We start from the raw sequence: 19,912 nt of genomic DNA, 5'->3' as shown, positions 1-19,912 counted from the left end.
GTCAGAGGCATTTTGTATTTTTCAAATGTAATCAAGTTTACATTTATGAAGCAGCATTCTTTTTTTGTTGTTGTTGGAGACAGTACAGTACATCACCGTCAGGTCCGTCACAACCTCTGGATACACATACGTACATTGTCACTTCAGAAACATACGAAAATATAATTTAATGAACTTACACTGATAACATGACAATACATTAACTATACACAATATTTCAAATACTTCCCTCCTCACTGGCAGTATAATACTGTCACTGTTATCATCTAAATATAAACTATGGTTCCATAGCAACATTAACTTCCATGCAGTGATGATGTTTGAATGAGTCATTAATAGCCTCTATTTTGTCTTGTTTTCTGCTGGAATTTTTCGCCTCTTACTTCCCTTTGCATGGCACATAAGAAGAGTTGGTAATGTGCTCCACTCAAACAGGAGGTATTCAATGATTTCATATAAAGGACGCGTGCCAAACTCGACTGGAGGTCTCTTGTTCTAGGAGAGGTCTCTAGAGACTGCACTGGGCTGTAGTCTACACTGGAGGAATCGCAGACAGTCTGGACCAGTCTATCTTTATAAGAACGTCTAACAGGAACGTTTTGAACAGGCTAGGCTTGAACTCCTTGGATCGTCTCCACGAGGCTGTAGAAATATACTGGATTGGAATGCTGTGGTCTACAGTTCAAGGCAACCATATACATAATCTCACAACAAACAGGAAATGCTGGAGGTCTGGTGAAAAAAATAACGTCCCTTAAAATTGAGGGGAACATCTAGTACCTTCAGAGTTCCTTTAGCTACTCTCGGAGACTAAATATCATCGCAGACCAAGACATTGGCAACCCAACAATAAACCATTCAAATTGGTTGGCAACAGGTTACTAGAAAGTGCTTTAAACTCCTCACCAGATTCTGGTGAACAGGACCAATCAGCTCCCTAAGAAAGGCTTCTGGAACTCTTGAAGCAGTCTTGGAGTTCCAGGGAACAACGATAACAGCTGACTCCATGATCCTGTTAGTTGGGCAGGATTATGGTACTGAAATGTTGGCGAATTGTCACCTGAGATTAACATTTGGTGCCAACACAAAAAAAAGGTTCTGAGAAAAAAAGATGTCTATATAGGAGGATCTTCCACTTCCGTCAGTTCAAATTGGAAAATAAATTGTCGAAGCATTTTCAAAATCTCAATATGAAAGTGCATTTTCTATACGGTATGTATACACTGAATGTATATACTGTACACAAATGTACAGTATCATATATTTTCTATATATTGGGTAGTAGGTTACAAACATTGTCTTTGAATTGTCACTGCAGCAGAAAAGTGTATCACTAGTGGGCCGAAATGAGAGAAGTGGTTTGAATGATGATGATGTGATGATCTTTGATTTCCGTGTAGAAATAACGTTTTTCTTCCTCAGCTAACTCTAAAGTCGTTTTATCTTCTCATACAATCTCAATTTGTATTTGTTTTGTATCTGTCTCCCTCCATATCAGGGACTTGGCTTTCTCTGCAACAAGTTGGACCAATAAGCACCGTGTGTCAGAAAGTACAAGAAGGTGAATGATAGCTTAAATGTGCAAAAGTACAAAACCGAACACTACAGAGATACATTCCCAAATAAAAACGGGAGAAAAGTAATACATTTAAAGCATGCCATAAAAGAGTAGTGTAATGAAGAAGAAAAAAAAGTATGTTTGAATATGTGTGTGTGCCTATGTAATGAGGGGTGTGGTGGGGGAAAAGGGGGTGTTAAAAAGGACTCAGCCACTGCTGGTGATGGTAGGACGGGACGGGGGGGAGCAGGGGGGGCTGGTCGGGCGCCCTACTGCTGCATCTTGCGGATGATATCGGCGGACACGGGCGGGTGGAAGTTGATGGTGTGGTGGCGGAGCCCCTGAGAAGTCTTGTAGCTCTTCCCGCAGCGGCACTTGAAGGGTTTACGCACGCGGATCTGGGTTCTGTGGCCGTTCTTGGCGTGGTACTTGATCCCGTTCACATTCTGCACAGGTGGGGGGGGGGGGGGGGGGGGGAGGAGGGGACACAGGACAGGACATTTTCAGGACACTGGTGCTCCCAACACCATCAACCTGACGACATCGTACGTCCTTCTATGGAAACGTCACGGACGTGGCCCACTGCTTTACCATGTGTGCCATCAACCGTGACCCTGAAATTCACATCAGCTGAACCGTTTTCTCAAGCTGCACCTAATTTACCCTGACCACACACCCCAGATGTAAATGGAAAAATCTAGTGAAACACCGTCAATCATTGAAGTGGACTGTATGTGTTGCGTTAAAGGATGTTGACATGTAGTAACATTCAACTAACTAACTAACTGCACCCTGCTCTCAGACATCTGTCTCATCCGGGTTCTACCGCACAGCTTAATGCAACATCTGAGATTTAGGTTTGTGGGACCACACAAACATCTCTGTTCCCTTCTAGTTTTGACATGGTGGGGTGGGGGGTGGGGGTGGGTAGTTATCGAAACCTTTGCAACAGCATCAAGCGATGTAGCCAAACATCGGCAGGAAGAGCTCGCAGGTGGGTCCTACCTTGTATCTCTTCTTGCAGCCGGGCACGGGGCAGGCGAAGGGCTTCTCCTCCCCTCCGTTCATGCACATGGAGCTGAGGATGGACTCGGAGCTGATGGCGCTCTCCGTGGTCCACGACTCGTCACTGTCCGAGTCCTCGTAGTCCACCTCCTCCTCGTCATACTCACTGCCTGGATGGGGCGAAGCACAGATAACACACACGAACACACACGAACACACACACACACAGTCAGATTAGAACCAGAGCCTTGTATGTGCTTACACTTCCTCAATCCTCTTAGAAAGTCTTCTTGATCAGACAGTCATCCCCAGGTCTGGCACAGGCCCCTACTCTCTGGGACTGTGCAGAGAGAGGCAGAGTCTCAGAGCCCGTCCATCCACATGTGTTCTGAAGCAGAGTTCCCACATTCTGCATTTCCCTTGTTACTAAACCCACATTTGATGATCGCCTAAAACACGCTCGTTTGTGGGAAAGTATTTAGCCCATTTCAACAGGTCTTAAGGTTAATACACTCCATGTAAATGCTGCATCAGCTATCAGCGTAGCAGCCAGGTTTAGCTTCACAACCACAAGATCCAAACAAACAAGAAAAAAGCAATTAACAAAAATGCTGAATATTCTTAAACCGTCTGAGAACATGGGAAAACAACAAGCAGTAACCAGGAAGTCGTTCTGTGTGAAATAACCACTGTAATACTGTCCGACCGGATGCAGCTTCTCTGCACTCCCAGTGGATAAACTACCCAACCAGTCATGAGAGCAGGCTCAACAGCGACCACGCAAGGAGTGCGTGCTGTTCCCATGGTTACGCTAGCGGTGAAGGGCTGTTACCATGGTAACACAAGCATCAAAGGGCTGTTACTATAGTTTCGCAGGACCTGCTGCCACACTGAGGCGGGGTGGGGGGAGGGGGGCCGTTGCCATAGTTACCCGTGGGCGTGCTACTGCGGAAGGATGAGGAGGGGGTGATGGGCGGGGTGACGGGGGGCGTGAGGTTGCCGCTGCTGTGGCGTGGAGGCGTGGACACGTTGTTCCGGGACAGACTGCCAGTCAGGGACAGGGAAAGCTTGGGCTGGACCTTCTTCTTCAGGGTCTCGTGTTCCCGACGCGCCGCGTCCGTCATGAACCTGTCAGGACGAGGAACACACACACTGTTTAGGACCAAGTTCTGACCTGGACCGGCAGTGGAAAGCATATGTTCTGTCACCGTCATTCACTGAAGCCATTCCCATTTTCAACGGCGAATGCAGGACCTGAACTTTACGATGGACAGTAAAGTCTTGGGGTGAATGTATGTCATAAAAATGAAATGTTCACACAGACATTGTTAAAGCAAAAGTGGAATTAACAGATTAAGCAGAAACCACATCAAGATGTGTTTGTAGGCCCAGGGAGACAGGCTGATTCTCCTTCTCTGGTTCCTGCTGCAGGCCTGCTGCCCACCATTCACACACCATATCAAACACGGCCCCAGTTAAACTGCAATGTCATCTAACTCTATTTCTGTAGGACCCATGGCCTTATAAAATCCAATTACCATATGCTAACCTAATTAATATGGAGTAATACACCAGATGAGACTGGCTACCGAAGCAAATTTGCTCATGGAACTAAGTGGTAATCAAATCCTTAAAGAGAGCATGATACTGTACAGTCAATTCGCAGCACACTACATCGAGACAGACATTCCCAGGGCCAGGTATTATGGGATGTGTTGTGAGGGTCGGGACAGCTCGTCCTCACTTGTTGATGTAGCTGAGAGCAACATAGGTGGGCTGCTGCTGCTCCTGCTTCTCCAGAAGACGAGGGTCTGTGTCTGAGGAAGGGGAGAGAGGGAGAAAGGGGGGGGAGAGAGAGACAGCAGTCAAATTACACCACACCGAGACGGACACACAGAACAGAGGGCCATGGCATTGTTACTGTAACGCCTGTTATGACAGTCCAAGGGTCCCTGTTGAACATTGGGACACTGCAGCCCTTTGGACCGTAGCAGGTCTACTAGGAATACGACATTATGTCATTGACTGTCTAGACGGCAGTTGGTCCTGAGCAAATCACTGCTGGAGATTCTCCACAAACCACCTCGTATCCAGTCTCTTTCGACTCTGGGAATGAACTTTTTAATAAAACATCTCTCCAACTCGAAAGCAAAGGGTCTTGCCTACAAACGGCGTAATAAGGCCACGCGTGGTGCCGTGTCTCTCTCTGAAGCTCCCTCGTTCCGTTTTTAAATGGCCCTCGTCGCAGCCACCCTACTGGCTGCGTGGAGACCACACTCGACACACACTGCGTTTTCCCATGCCGGGCTCCAGATGCTTGGCTTGCTCTGCAGCACTACAATGGCTAAGATCCACACCCTGAGGTGAACCAGGCCTCACTTCAAAAAGCCTGCCCACTGCCATGCATGTGGGAGCAGGGAGACGCTCCATAAAACCCCCGCTGCCTCTGCCACTCACCAGCTGTGCCTGGTGCCTCGGGCCGGGACGCAAGGACAGTGCTGCCCCCCTGTGGCTAAGAGAATCTCTGGCAGCTGTGGCATACCAGGGAACGCGAGCGTAAACAATTCTCGTACATTCAATAATGTACACCCATGCATTGCTACAGTATATCATGAACACGCCGTAATATGAGGATACAAACAAACCACAATGATATTCAGACACATGCAGGCAAAATGATCCTTCATAGATGCATGCAGGCAAAATGATCATTCTTAACAACAGTGTAGAGGGCTTGTATTCTGTGGTAATGTAGAGGAGGCTGACAACAGACTGAGGACAGAAATAAACAGTTGCCTTTAGGGTCAGAATGATTTATTCATGCAGCCTATGGCAAGAGCACTTTGAATCACATCACTGACGTGCTTGTCCTAGATTCACACGAGATGTGACCTCGTAACCTCTCTCAAACTCTTTTCAGTGAACGCTCTCTATGGGTGGGCTCATGCTGAGGCCACGCTGATTCCTGCCCATCTTAGCATCTGATCCAAAGCTTGCCGTATTCCCAGAGTTGGGGAGAGGACGGACATTTCAGCGCGGGGGCGTGCGTGCCGTGTTTGTGTGGCGTGGAATGGTATCAAGCGCTGTTCCAAACCCTGCCGTCATCTCTCCATGCAGCTCTCATGCATAACACACACTCTCCCACACTCCCACAATAAAGCCCCACCGAGGTAATGGTTTGCAGATGCACCCCTCCATAAGACGAATACAAAAGAAGTGCTCCCCTCCTCATCTCACCTCTAATGAATCCCCCCCCCCCCTGCTATGGGACTCCTGAGCACCTCCACCTCAGCCACACTCTTTTGAGGACATGAAAAGTCAACATTTCTCACCGGCTGAGGGGATGGTGGATCTAATATGGGGCTTTGGCCAGCGCCTGGAGCCGTAAGACTTTAACACCTCGTGATTAAACGACAACACGGGCTCTACCACTCCGCTGTTTGTTTACAGCACCATGGAGACCCTGAGCCAAACTATGACCCACAGAAACCCCACCGATAGGCAGATCGGTCGGGGCTGGGGGGGAGGGAGGGAGGGGGTTGAGGCCGGGGATTATACTGAGGGTGGTGGTGGGGGTTCTTCTGTGCTCGCTCTGACAGGTATGGTACCTCTGTAGCCAGGTGGGCTTCTCCCATGGCTCCACTGCTGACCAAGTGTTTCATTAGCCGTGATTTACCGTGTGTTAAGGAGGACCCCACGCACACACACACACACACACACACACACACACAGTTCCTCCTCTCTTGTCCATTCACAAGCACAAAGACATAAAGAAACGCACATTAATAACCATATTAATTCTCCTGCCAGAACTTGGAGGTGCTGGTGAGGGGATTGAGTGTGTGTATGTGAGAGAGGGGAAATCCTCCCTAAGATCACTAATGAGCATAAAGGAGCAGCAGCGTGAGGGGGGGGGGGGGGGGAAGGTTGCTCACCGACCGCTCAATTAGCTCTGGATCAATCTGTTCCCACACACTGTAAATCACACACACCTCAGGTGGGGGCCAGGGAACAGGGAGGCCGGCAGGAGCCAAAACCCCAATCCCCCAGAGCCCCATGCACTCTGCTGGGGCCACCGGCACAGACCCACAACCCCTCCCCACCCCCCACCTCCCCTGTTAGGACCAGGGTCTGGGCCCCTGGAGAGGAGAATGGGGGTCCCCCTGAGCGAACCACACAGGTGGTCCGCTGCGGTGGTCTTTAGACCGTCGAGAACCTTCTGGGAGATATTAGCATGTTTGCTCTCTTCATCTGATGCTGAGATGCTGAGATCAACAAACTCCACCCTGAGCTTCGGTATGGGAAGGAGTGTGGGTTTGTGTGGGTCTCGTTTAGGTAACCCTGTGAGGAGCCTGCCAGTGTGTTGGCTCTCAGATGGCTCATCGTCCCCGTGGAAGCTTATTGTCCCCATGTCATAATGAAACAGACGTGATGTCAACCACACAGTCTGCATGGGGCCCAGCACCCAGGGACAGGAAACAGGGGATGGCCTACGCACTCCAAACCTTCCTGAGGCAAGAAGGGGGGGGGGGGGAAGTGACGCCTGCTACCCCTTCATTACTCCCTCCTTCCCCCAGACACGGTCACACCTCCCTGCTTCCTCTCCCCTGTTCGCCCCCTTCCCGGCCACCCCCTCACCCCCGCGCTGTGGGGTGGCGCAGAGTGGCAAGCATCATGGTGACATGTTTATGGTGGGGCCGAGCTGCAGGGGAATGTTTCCTGGGATGGCGGCACAGTGAATGGATTAAGGCAGGACTTCCACGGAGGAAATTAAACTAGAGTCCAGGAAGCAACAACAGCAGCAGCAGCAGACGTGTAGCATATCTGCATGCTACTGTGGGTCCTGCTTCGACCTGCCTGTTCCTCCCCTGGTTCTCAAGGCTGGATGGACCTATTCTTAATCCAGATACATTAAACAGACACAGGCTCATACTGAAACACTACACAAACACAGACCGACACACCCCCACAGAGCATAGGCCCCCAAACCGAACCAGACACCCTGGATGTGAAGCATGCAACATCAACACAGTCGGCCTGGTTGTCTCATAAAGGCTGCTGTGTTGAGCGGCTTCTCTCCTCCCCGCACTCGAGCCCGGGAGCAGGGGCGGGGCCTGGGGAACTGGTGTCGGGGATGGGGAAATGTAATTAGGTCCACCAGGTGCACAGAACGGGGCGCCAGTTACTGCTTCCCAAATTTATGACTTCCGCTCACATTTTGGGGGTGCATTCCAAGAGCTCCTAAATGAGCCCCCTGTGTCGAGCAGCTACACTGAGCCATTGTTAGAGGGCCTGGACACTAAAGACCATCATTATCCCAGCCCAGGGACATGTAGACCTGCATACAGTCACACACCATGGCCATGGGGACTCTCTATGGCTTAACACTGGTCTGGATCTAACCTACTGTAGGAGAAACTCTGTCTTACACACAACACAACACACTAACCAGTGGCCTAGTGTGTTGGCATGGGGATCTTAAATCGCTAACCCTTCATGATTTCCAGTCCCTTTCCAGGTCTGATTTGCACCTGTTCTTAAAAAGCCCAGTGAGATTTAGATAAGCAATATGGAATCGCATTAGTAAGACAGGATGGGGCCTAATTTATTTTTAGAACAAAAGGCCTACATTTAATATACAAGTTATTTGTCAGATTTATGTGTCTGCTATCAATCTCAATATGAAGGCATGAGCTAATGTTTCCCAGGACTAGGTTTAAGAGAATGGACAAAACTAACCCTAACCCTGTTCACTCTCAAACTTGTCTAAACAACTGTAGATCTAATGGTTCTACTCTGCATTACGATCAAAGGACAGGTTTCCTTTCACCACGACTCTCTAAAGACAACAATCCAGCGCCACCTACTGGCCTGCAGCCCACGGAGCAGGCTGGAGGGGGGATACGGGGACAAGAATGCAGAGCTTGTTTTCCGGGCCTCTAATTATAAATGAGAATGTGTTCTAAGCAGCAGGCCACCAGATGAGGAGGAAGAGAGGCCAAATCAAGCGCACTCTCTGTAATTACGCTTCACAGGCGCTTGGCAGAACGCGCCAGATTTCGCACTTCTGCAAGCGGGCACAGGCCAGCAGACCAGGGACATGAGCGGGGGGGGCAACAGTTTTTCCACTCGGGGTGCACTAATTGGCTCATTATTCCCCAATAAGTCATTGGGAGTGTTCCTCCTTGGGCTAACACCTCGGACACACGTTCAGCTCTCACTCTGAGGGAAGAAGAGGAGATTAAAGCAAGGAAGTCATGCAACCAAAAAAGAATAATGGAGACAGCTGGGCCCAGTTGACATCAACACCAGCTTGAAATTGTTGACTAAGTCGACTGCAGAGAGTGTGTATTTTTTCGACGTGCAACACAGTGGATGGATCGACCTTAATGGATCTACTGTGTATTCCTCACATACTTTTGAGAGTGACTGAAGTGTCGCAGTCGTTTTCACAGTGCGGGTGACAGGAGTGATATTCTGCTTCACTGAACATTTAACTGTCGGACCTCCATCGCGTATGTTAGTTGCACAGTGTATTGGCCAACAGTGTTACATGATGTTTTTCTCAACCTGTAAGGTGAGGTCATATTTAAAATTCCAGCACTAATCCCATGGAATTTAAAAGCAACAAAATCTCCTTTAGTGACGAAAAACTCCAAGCTAGTGGTTTGCTTTTGCAAACTACGTAAATATTCTCGTGAACCTCACAACTCTTATATTCATGGGAGTCAGGTGGCTGAGCGGTTAGAGAATCGGGCTAGTAATCAGAAGGTCGCTGGTTCGATTCCCGGCCGTGTCAAATGACGTTGTGTCCTTGGGCAAGGCACTTCACCCTACTTGCCTCGGGGGGAATGTCCCTGTACTTACTGTAAGTCTCTCTGGATAAGAGCATCTGCTAAATGACTAAATGTATATTCGGATTCATTCTCATCTTGTCTGCAGTGGGATTACATGGTACCTGTTCAGTGGCAGGTGTACTTGTACAGGTACAAAATCCATACAGACCAGCCAGACAACATCCTAGGGTAGGCTACAGCTCCCTCTGTTGGTGACATCAATGCGACCCCCAGCTCCCTGTCCCACTCCCCTGACTGGACACACATCACCCAGACACAGGCAGAGATACACAGTGGAACTCTCCCTGGACCATGGACAAAGGCATGTCTCTACGAGGTCTGTCCATGAAACAAGGCCTTGATTGTGCAGCATAAGAAATGAAGAAGTAACAAAACACTGTTACTATCAGGGTTGCAGTAGCTCAGGCTTTGAATGTTTTTGTACAGTGGTATACAAGCGTGATTCTAGAGGTTAAAGGTGAGGAACTCCAATGGCTCTAGATTTAGAGTTGATGGGAGAGAAGAGGAAACCATGACAACTGACCCATTACTCCCAGTCTGGGTCTACAGTCACAGGGACAGCATTGTAGGCAGGCAAATGCCTTTTCATTCGATCACCCCCGGGTCCCCCCTCTCTCCCTTTCCCTCTACAAGCACATTCAAGATGATTAGGTCAGGGTTGGGCTTGTTCAGTCCTACCTTAAGAGAAGCACTTGAATAATCCTGCATTCCAGATGCACTCCATCCCTGCACTCCCACAGCGCCTGACCCCCATGCTCTGAAAGATCTGCACGTGCTTCTGCAGAACGAGTTAACCAGCAGAGTGGTGGGATTGGGTGGAGGTAGAGGGGGGGGGGGGGGGGGTCGGGGGAGGGGGTACTATCAGCTGCAGCTCTCAGAGCAGGTGGAGTTCTCATTACCCAACCCCTCTGCAGGAAGCTATTTAACAGCACTTACGGATACCACAACAAAAACATGGTGGTGTGGAAGTCAAGCCTTGCGTGAGAAAAGCACCACCGCACAAAACCCAACGTACAATTCCACAACAATGTGGGAGTGAGTGAGCTGTTGCCATGCAATACAACGCCGATCATCTACTCAAAGAGTTTAGCCACAGCACCACCAAAGCAGGCCTACGCATCCCCATGGTAACCACAAGGGTGACTTATCAGTTTGCTCAGCATGCACCAATCATGATTCATGATCCCCGCATACCAGCCAATGACAGGGTTTTATCTGGACTTAGCTGCCACATGAGCTCCCCAGGGGTGTAGCTGATTGAAGCTCAGGGTTCACACAAGGGACATGATTGATTCCTGGTGGGTTGGGGGCTGAGGTCTGGTCTATATGTTGCAGAGAAGATACGACGACACTAAGAGGACAAGACCACAATTCCTACAGGAGTGGTCGTGTTTTCACGGTAGTCACTCATCTGGGCCTAATCTGATTTCTTATTCTGCACACAAACTGTTGTGGGGCTCCCCAGGCAGCCTCTAGCCCTATGGGCACAGGACACCTCAAACCAATAGGGGAACTTGAGAAGGTTATTTGACCTTTTCATGTCTGCGAGGATAGCATTGTCAACCCTGCTGTGCTAGAAGGAGCGTTTTTTTTGTGACCCATATCCAGATGTATAAATATTCAATTCAAGACGCAAGGTGATCCACATTCACATGTAGGCCTGGTGTATCAAGCTCTGCAGAAGCCTGATAACGACTATTAGTTTTAATCAGCTGTGTTGGAGCAGGGAAACATCTAATACAAACAGGACAGTGGGCCCTGAGGACCAGGGTTGAAGACCACTGATCTATTCTCGGCGACGGTATGGGTCAGAAACTCAACATGAATTCACAAGGCAATTTTCTGAAAGCAATCTTTTTTTCTTTCATATATATATATATATATATATATATATATATATATATATATATATATATATATGAAAGCTATTGTCATGATAATATTTAACAGACAGTGTTACTGCTAAACACAATGACCCGGATTTTCAGATACCATGCACTTTACTGTTCCTTAAAATAGCAGTTTTGGTCTGGAGTCAAATGGTTACCCCTTCAAATGCAGACAATTTTGGGAACAAGTTACAACACAGTGGGTCACATAATAAATGTGATGAATAATACATGGAGCATATACAGTTTTATACAAGTATTATACCATACCTATAATAGGAGTCATTAATGAATTCCATGGGTTATGATGCATCTGATTCTAATTGAGTCTCAGAACCGCATTCAACAGGGGGGAGTGGTTTAACATTTGTCAGAGCTTCCAAATGTATAATCCTCAACAACTCGTTGATGTTTTAATGTTAAGTAACGTAAAACTAGTATCTTCTATCAGCTCACAACTCAAATTTTGTTTACAAAGTCGAGTTTTTCCGCATGTACTAGTTCCGCTACTCAGCAAGCGCTCACACGGGCCTAGCGCAGAATTGCAGTCAATGGTTTGAGCGAGCATAAGCTCGAGACAGCTATGTGCGTAAAAGACTAAATGCATTAGTAATTGTGCCTAAATCACTATATGCATATATGTAACTTGCAAATATAGAAAATATGTACTTTTAGATGATTCACTAGTAACTAAACCGAATAAACAGGCAGAGGTCCCATCGATACCACACCTAGCAACAGCGCTGTCCAGGACGCAGGAAGTAGCTGGTAGACGGCTAACCTAGCCACTTTACCCTGGTTCGTGCTAACCCCAGCCATTGTGTATATGTGCGGCACTGATTGTTTCTGTTCGACGGTGCTTACCAATGTGGTTATCCTCAATGTGTACGATAAGTTCGGATAGGGATTCAAAGTGAAGTCCGCAGCCCCCGAACCTGCAAATATTGGAGAAGAAGGAGGCAGCGGCGATGCCTGTCATGGTCTCTACTGCATTGAATATGCGGGAGCGGCGGCGAAGAGAGAAGCCAGTTCAGACTCTAGAAGGCAGGCAGGCAGACAGCGGCGGCAGCAGCTGGAACCGCACACTCTGCAAGGCAAGGACGGAGGAGAGGAGGGACCAAGTATTTGCGCAACTGTAATCATCCGTATTACCTGTTGAACGTAAAGTAGACAGCAGTCAGTGTGCATTATGACCAAAAAAGTCATCTGCTGACAGACTTGTAGTAACAAGGGAGAATGAACAGAAGCCTGGATGTTTACCTGATATTTATCACCATGTTTATCTTGATTCTCTATTAGTTAATTGTAAAATATAGGCATTTTCCCCATAAAGTAGGCCTATACAAGTTGTTTTTGTTGGTGACTTTGTTTAACTCGCTAAATTGTATCAATGAGTGAATGATTTGTGGAAATTCGTTTTTCATTTAGTTCGGAGTCTGACCATTCAGTGTTGCCTATAGCCACAGTGTGGCACTGTAACCCCAAAGAACGAGAGAAGTGAAACCACTGTTCAATGAGACAAATCTTCACCTGTTAGTCCCAATATTGAGTTTTTTTTTTTTTTTTTACTAAATAGTTATTATTGTAGAGAACATGTATAACTACTATCATGAATAAATCAGTTTATATGCCAACTGACATAGTCTAACTGACTTGAAGGATCAAATATCTTAAAATGTATCTAGACATAAGTATACCCTTCTCTAATTCATAAAACAGTGAAAGTATAATTCTGCCTTGCATTCATAACATTGTAAAAATTAGGAATTATATTTTCTGTTCTTCCCCAAATATATCAATTTCCACCAATCCACATTATATTGAGAAGGGGAGAGGGGAAAAGGCAAATGATCCATGACTGTTGGCACTAGTATAGGTGTTCTTTGGTTCTATGCCTGCTGGTGTGTGAGATGTCTGACTCCTGGGCCCAGCCCAGTGTCAGATCAGGCTACCCAGCGCTGGTAAACTGTATTTTTCCAGGGGTAGGCCTACTGGGGAGCAGTGTGGTGTATAACTGAGAAAGCATGACATCACACTGAACCCCTGTTTGAGAGAGTCCAGGGCTTTCATTTGAAAAGCTGCCGCTGGCTATCCGTAGCTATTTATTGATGGCTGTTTCTTGATGAGTAAAGCTGCTACTAATCACTACTCTTCAATTCATAATAGCCCATAAAACCAGATGAGGTAATAGATGTATGTGTGATTTTCAGAACCTCAGATTTAGTGGCCCTCTCGGGCAACCCGTGCACAGTGTAGAGAATTACATTTCAAAGACTTCCATGTCATTTACTGAATCATAGTCCCTTAGTTGACATCGCCCAACTAATCTATCTACCGTACTCAAGCAAACCAACATGCCTGGCCTGGACAGAGTCTTCTGATAAAAAGAACCTCACTTCCAACCTGCCATTCCCAACCCCTCTACACCCCCCCCCCCCCAATCTCTCTTGGGATTTAAGTATTTATTTTAATTCCAAATCCTTACTTTGTTTATTTATCAATTGTAATATGGCATGTTAGCAAAGCAGAGGAGCCATTCAGAGTTTATATACCAAGTTTAAATATTGACTGTGCAGTGCAGGGAGTAATTTCAATGTGTCCTCGCGTGAAATTGGATCTCTTGAAACTGCAAGCAAAAACAAACCATTGCAACGTGCTAATGACATCATGATGTGAGTACCTGGATACCATTACCCGTTCATTACCCATAAGGCTTCCCCAAAGACTCTCAATGTTGACATCATATTGTAGTTCTTAAACAGTACCCCAGCGCCCCCCACCCATCTCACTCACACATACAAGCACATCTGATCTATGGTGATATGTTGAATATCTTGATATCTCGACATACTTAATTAATCCCATCCTAGGAATTCCTTTATAGCACAGAACACTCCGTAAGAACAGATAAGCCAAAATAACAATGGATGACGATTCCAATTGGCCTGCCTTTAGGTCCTCATTGACATCAGGAGTCACGATAAAGGACGTGGGGTAGGTATGTGGTATTGCATAAAGCGTGATGTCTCAACATTTCCACCCCTGCAGGCACAGCCATCCCTGCTGAAGGTACGGCAAGTGCTAAACACAGAGACAGTAACATTCCATACAAGATCTAACAGAGAGGAACCTGGCCTCATTGGCCGTGCATAATAAACATCTCTCCAAGGTGATCCTTTTGTACAAAAGCACTGCGGAAAAGAAGAGCACAAGAATAAAACATCTGCAACAGTAAAGATGGATCTCTTTAAGTGGGGACCACTGACCCCCAAACTATACCGTCTCTTTTACCATTAATAGTCCAGTTCTCCAGGAACATAATATTTGGATTGGTTGAGAAATATATTGGCAATAAAGGGACAAAAGGATGTCATAAACGTTGATTAAAGCCCAGGTTAAAAGATGGAGGCGGAGAGCCTCTGAGTTATGGCAGCTTTCCAGGCTGTGTTACCGTTCCAGTGACAGAGCTCTTAGTGCGACTGGCTGGGCAGGCGGTAAACATCTCTCACAGTGTGAGGAGACAGTCATTAATCCCTGAGCCGGAGCGAGGCTTCACGTCTGGTGCCTGTGGACCCAGAAATCCCACCCAGACGCCACTAACGGGTCAGACTGAGTCCTAGCAGACCGCCAGGATTGCTCCTCTCAGTACAACTCCAGGAGCCACTGATGTGCAATAAAACAGACATCAATAATATTGGGTATGGAGGAAGGACTTGTTTCGTTTGCATCATATTCCTTTACAATTCTTGTCTATTGGGTTGACAAAGAGGGTTGTGTTCTGGTGACTCTGTTGCTGACAGTCAACATGTCAGTGTACTTCATGAACTGTCAAGCTGTCAGACGCTGGTAAGGATACCTTTTGAGACAGGTTTTCTTTGTCCTCTATGTATGTACGGTGGTTTTTAAATAGTTTGCCACCAGTTTACAAAGCACACATCCTGTAAGCTTTAACCCAAGTCGTAACAAACTGGATTCAGAATTAATTAGATTTTTTTCCGGCAGACATTGTCACTTTATCATCACTGCATGACACCAGACTGGAGATGACGCATTGCTCTGTAAATATAACAATATCATTAGAGAATGCTGTAGCCCACCTCAAAGTCAGAAGCAGGGGACAATGAGTGACATATGGTAATCATCCAAGTGACAAGCACATCATAACTGCATATCCCTATGTACTGATGTACAGTACTTTGTCAATCATTTTAATGCGTGCATAAACGTCTCTTAGATGTAAACATCTTGAGGTGCAGGAGGAAGGATGTGTTGCAGTGCCGAGAGTTGTTTGGTTGATGGACTGCCGTGATGTTCTGTCTGTCCTTTGATTTCACTTGCATCAAATTACCTCTACCTGGCAATTACGGCAGGACAAATATCTCACTTCTTCGTCCCTGTAACAGCATCCCTTAAATCCAACACTTAGACGTCCATATAATGCCACCAATTATTTATTTACTCAAGGCTGCTTGATTATTCATTATTAAGAAGGCATGCACTCTCGTATAGACAAGGGCAGCTCTGGGATCTTTCTAGAGCAGGGCTGTCCAATCCTGTTTCCCAAAGTATACTGTCTTGGTGGTTTTTGCTCCAACTTTAACCTAGAGCACTGGATTCTCACATACAGTAAATTGGTTCATAGATGGAACTCGGAGGATCCAGGAACATGGTTGGGCATACCTGTTTTAAAGATCCATGCTTTTATGACCTCGAGTTTTTATAGGGTTAGGGATAGAGTTATTTATGATATTAATACATTTATTATTAGGGTTATTTACAATATTTTTCATTTTCCATTCTTCAGAAAACTCGATAAGTGACAAAGTGAATCAATAAATATGACATATATTTAACAAAGTTAGCGACGGACATTATTATAGCTTTAAAAAGTACTTTGTAGATATACGAGCTCTTAAAAACAGAATAGCCATATTGTCAGTATTTCCAAACATATCACTGCTTAGTACTTACATTTAAATTAGACTGTTACCTGCTCTTACCTCGGTGAAAATCTTGCATTTTGCTAAATGCATCTTACAGACACAAGTTCGATAGTGGAAGATTTGCGCCGCACCGCACCGCACCCACCATAAGTCCAGCGCTCCGTAGGCCCTACTGTTGCTAACTCCTCCTCGCTTGCCCCGCCTCCAGCCGGACCGCAATGATTTAGAAGTTCAGGAATCCCACGTGACGTCACCTTATGGGTGAGGTAATGCTTCTCTAAATAGAATGTATTGTAATCTTTTCTCAGTCCAACGTGGTTCCTTCAGAGAGACTGCTGCACATTTTATACACTTGTTTGGTAAGTTAAAGTTATTCCACTATCATAGTTTATCTTGAAATTGCGAGTATGTACTGTCAGACTAGGAAACCGTTAGTTGTTAGCTGGTGTTGATGTGACAACTACAGTGGCAAGTTATATTGCATTTAAATAGATTTATTCAGCCTACATATTTTAAGCTTTGTGCATATTTCGGTTTGAAGATACTTTTTATTATTTCCCTTCGATTTGCTTCTTATGCATTGGTTTCCATCTCACCATCATGAAAAACAGCCTAGTATTTGGACGCGCGCGTAGTCCACGCTGTTGACTGTTGTTGAAGTTCACAGCGGAGAGGCAAGTGTAGCTCGGTGCTCGTGGTCTGTCAAGCAGGCTGCTCCCGCTAAGTAACAGTAACACACTGGGTTGTGGAATTGAATCGTATACGAATGACAGTTCACCGTTCTATGTACAAATAAGAAAGTAACTTATTTAACAGTCGTAGTTAAAGTGTTAGTTGGAGACTTCACAATTAAAATGTTCTAGACTGCTATAATTATATATTTTTTACTGTGAACAAAAAACTTAAGATATTTTTGCACAATTCTCCTCCTGTCCCATCTGTGACTGTAGAGGCCGTCTAGACTTCTGCGTCTTTTCGGTGAGCTGCGGGATTCTTTTACAGTCATCTCAAGAACGATATAATGGGTCACGGTACTGTATCATTATTATTATTTTTAAAGAAATACAATTAGTTGCTTCATACTGCTTAAGTATTCATTTTTCGTTTTAAATAGAGAAAAAACATTACGTCATTCTGCAGGCCAGTCGGTATTTGATTAACCGACGAGATATTGAAGGTTTCAGTGGTTTGTGCTGACGAGGCACACTTGTGCCCGCGGACTGAAAAAGATGCTTTAATATTATTGTCTTTGTGTTCACATTACGGTAACCACTTGTTTTCAACCAAGAAACTGTTCGCTTAATACCGCAGAGTGAATGATAATTTGACAAAGCCTCCATGAGGTTTAGGATGATAACTATAAAATGTATAATAGCCTAATTGGAGTCATTGGTTGCCATGACTGGATTGAATGAAGAATGAATCCATAGGCTACTGAAAATTAAAGACACAATACTACAAGCAAACTTTTCAAAAGCTGTAGTAGAACTAATGATTGTTTTACCACTTACAATTAAACACAATTTTCCTTAGTTTTCTTATGTTTCTATGTTTCATCATGAGATGTAACTTTAAATCCTTCCTAAAATATTTCTCGTCTGTAAGATGGCTTATAGTGATAATTTTATGTCAGCTACATTGTTTGTCTCTGCTCTTTCTTATAGTATTAATGTGGTTATGCAGGAATACATTTATTTTGTAGTCATAACTATAAAAGCAAAAGTTCTTAAACAAATTAATTTAATCAGACTAATTGAATTTTTAATGTGCTTATTAAATTACACAGATGACCTTGACCATCCCAATGAAAAAGATTTATTGAACTGTATTGTTGGAGTTGTTATAACTATCACAACTTGAATGTTCTGCTCAATATTAAACAACTCATACCTTAAATAGTAGTGGTACAAAAACCTGACTAAAACCTCTTTTCACAGTTATCGATCTGATTTGACTCAAAGCTAATTGCTTGTGGTGATACGGTACATTATCTGTACAGTGCACTCAAATTTGCATGGGCCATATCGACCTCGCAACCTGGTAAGCTCGGCTGTAGGTATAAAGAGAACTGTCAGTCTTACTGAAGCTGGAGCGGTTGTATATCTCTGTGGCCGATGTGAGTTGACACACTAAGGCTGACGTGACGACTGACACTGATTGAGGGTTGCCTGACTTGCCTCTGCCGGGCCTCTTTGTCCTGTGTGTGTAGGCCTGCTTGAGCTGGGGTTCACGGCTCACAATGCATTGTGGGAAAGCTCAGTATTTCTTGCCTCGGGGCTCGCTGTGATCCTACCTTGAACCTGCGCTGCCGAAGGGACTCGAGTTGCAACGCAAGTTTGTGCTTGCCGTAACCCTGGACGCCCCTGTCCCCAATCCCCGGTTTCCTCACCATGCTGTTTGAATTTGAATATGCGGTCTACCTGGAGAGTTCCTTCCCTGGTTCCTCTTGAAACCGATCTCCGGACCCTAATCCTTCCCCTCTCTCACATCGGGACCTAGTTAATTTAAAGTGTAACCAAATTTCCTCTGCTAAACTAAAACATCTATGCCAAATGAGAGCCAAGTGGCCCATTGAAGGAAAGGGCGTTGAGCACTGTCGGGTTAGGGGGCTTGAGCGTTTGGAACGTTCACCCTGGCTTATATGGAGCTCATGTTTTAGTGTTTTATATGTCTTATGGTTTGAATTTCCTTCTGGACGTGCTGATTTTATGTCTGTCTTGGTGAAAGGAAACAATGTAAAAATAAGCAATATATTCTGTTCCTGTAATTATGAGGATATATCTATGTGATTACAACAGGGGAGTGCCCCAAGAAGTTGATTGTTTTGATTGTTTTTAAAAGGTTTGGGAACCAAGCCTTTTTTTAACTAGGTGCGATTGCTTGGATCTGGGATCGTATCAGAAGGAGTGAGTAGCAGTGAAAATATGACCTCAATTTAGACAGAACTATCCAGTGACGGCTCCTGAAGAGTTGTCAGTCACTGTGAAAAACAAAGTGACCATTTTGTTGACGCTGAAAAATCTCGCTGTGGATGTCACACATCCTTGTGTTTGGGATCAATAGCGGCAACATTCAGTATTATCGTTACTTCCTGTCTGTTTTCCCTGCTCAGAGATGGAGTGGTCTTAACATTGTTCCTCTCGGAGGCTTTGTTGTGGTGAAATAGACCAGGTGAAGGATGAGGGCCCTGGGGAGCCTAGGGATAGGGAGGGGGTTGGAGGTGGCAGCCCTCATCGCTCTCTGACAGAGGGACCCTGTCCAGGCCCTTTCCAGCAGACTTCGCAGCAGAAGTATAGCCTGGAAGGAAAACAGGTCTGTCTGGTTAACTTAACTTATTTGAATGTTTCGACTGTACCAGAGGAAATGGTCTGTACTTGTCAGAAAATCACGCATGCAAATCATGTATGAAAGTATTCATGCTTAAGACGTCATGTGTGGCCTGGTCTTAAATATTTTACTTATTCAAATATTGGATAGGAAAGTGACACTTTTGTGTATGTAGCCTGTTGCTTATACAGTTTATAGTCTCCTTTCCCTCAAAATTACACACTCGGTCATACACACTATAACGGAGTATCAATTCTTTTGGGAGCCACAAAATCGCTCAAATAGAGTTAGTCTTTCTCACTGATGTGGCCTGGTCGAGGCTGGAGGCCGCTG

At 45.6% G+C, this 19,912-nt stretch overlaps 2 protein-coding genes across 4 annotated transcripts in view; one reads left to right on the top strand and one right to left on the bottom strand.

Annotated features, from left to right (window-relative positions):
• Window position 1: 1 nt before the first annotated feature.
• Window positions 2–12,454, bottom strand: jazf1b (JAZF zinc finger 1b). The gene is made up of 5 exons (XM_062466749.1): window positions 12,174–12,454; window positions 4,308–4,380; window positions 3,495–3,691; window positions 2,564–2,733; window positions 2–2,004 (listed from the first exon to the last, which is right to left on the bottom strand). The coding sequence occupies exons 1-5, from the start codon at window positions 12,286–12,288 to the stop codon at window positions 1,828–1,830; spliced, it is 732 nt and encodes a 243-aa protein (XP_062322733.1). The 5' UTR covers window positions 12,289–12,454; the 3' UTR covers window positions 2–1,827.
• A 4,063-nt stretch (window positions 12,455–16,517) lies between these two features.
• The window catches only part of creb5b (cAMP responsive element binding protein 5b), a 47,806-nt gene continuing 44,411 nt past the window's right edge, over window positions 16,518–19,912 (top strand). For 2 of the 3 annotated variants that reach the window (XM_062466745.1, XM_062466747.1), the window contains exons 1-2: window positions 16,561–16,611; window positions 17,203–17,283. The gene's annotated coding sequence lies outside the window, so the exon portion shown is untranslated. Of the gene's footprint in view, window positions 16,612–17,202; window positions 17,284–19,912 lie in introns of all 3 variants that reach the window. The other variant, XM_062466746.1, reaches the window with a different exon arrangement.

This window comes from Osmerus eperlanus, chromosome 7 (assembly GCF_963692335.1).
Source record: "Osmerus eperlanus chromosome 7, fOsmEpe2.1, whole genome shotgun sequence".
NCBI classification, from domain to species: Eukaryota; Metazoa; Chordata; class Actinopteri; order Osmeriformes; family Osmeridae; genus Osmerus; species Osmerus eperlanus.
The sequence above is the reverse complement of the archived record's forward strand: the minus strand, read 5'-3'. Positions and strand labels throughout refer to the sequence as shown.

Excerpts from the sequence above, each read along its gene's own strand:
- jazf1b (XM_062466749.1), bottom strand. The coding sequence starts at position 12,288 with ATGACAGGCATCGCCGCTGCCTCCTTCTTCTCCAATATTTGCAGGTTC. Across the intron at positions 2,734-3,494 it reads CCGCAGTAGCACGCCCACGG|GCAGTGAGTATGACGAGGAG; the intron begins GTAACTATGGCA and ends CGCCCCATCCAG. Across the intron at positions 2,005-2,563 it reads GCTGCAAGAAGAGATACAAG|AATGTGAACGGGATCAAGTA; the intron begins GTAGGACCCACC and ends CCACCTGTGCAG.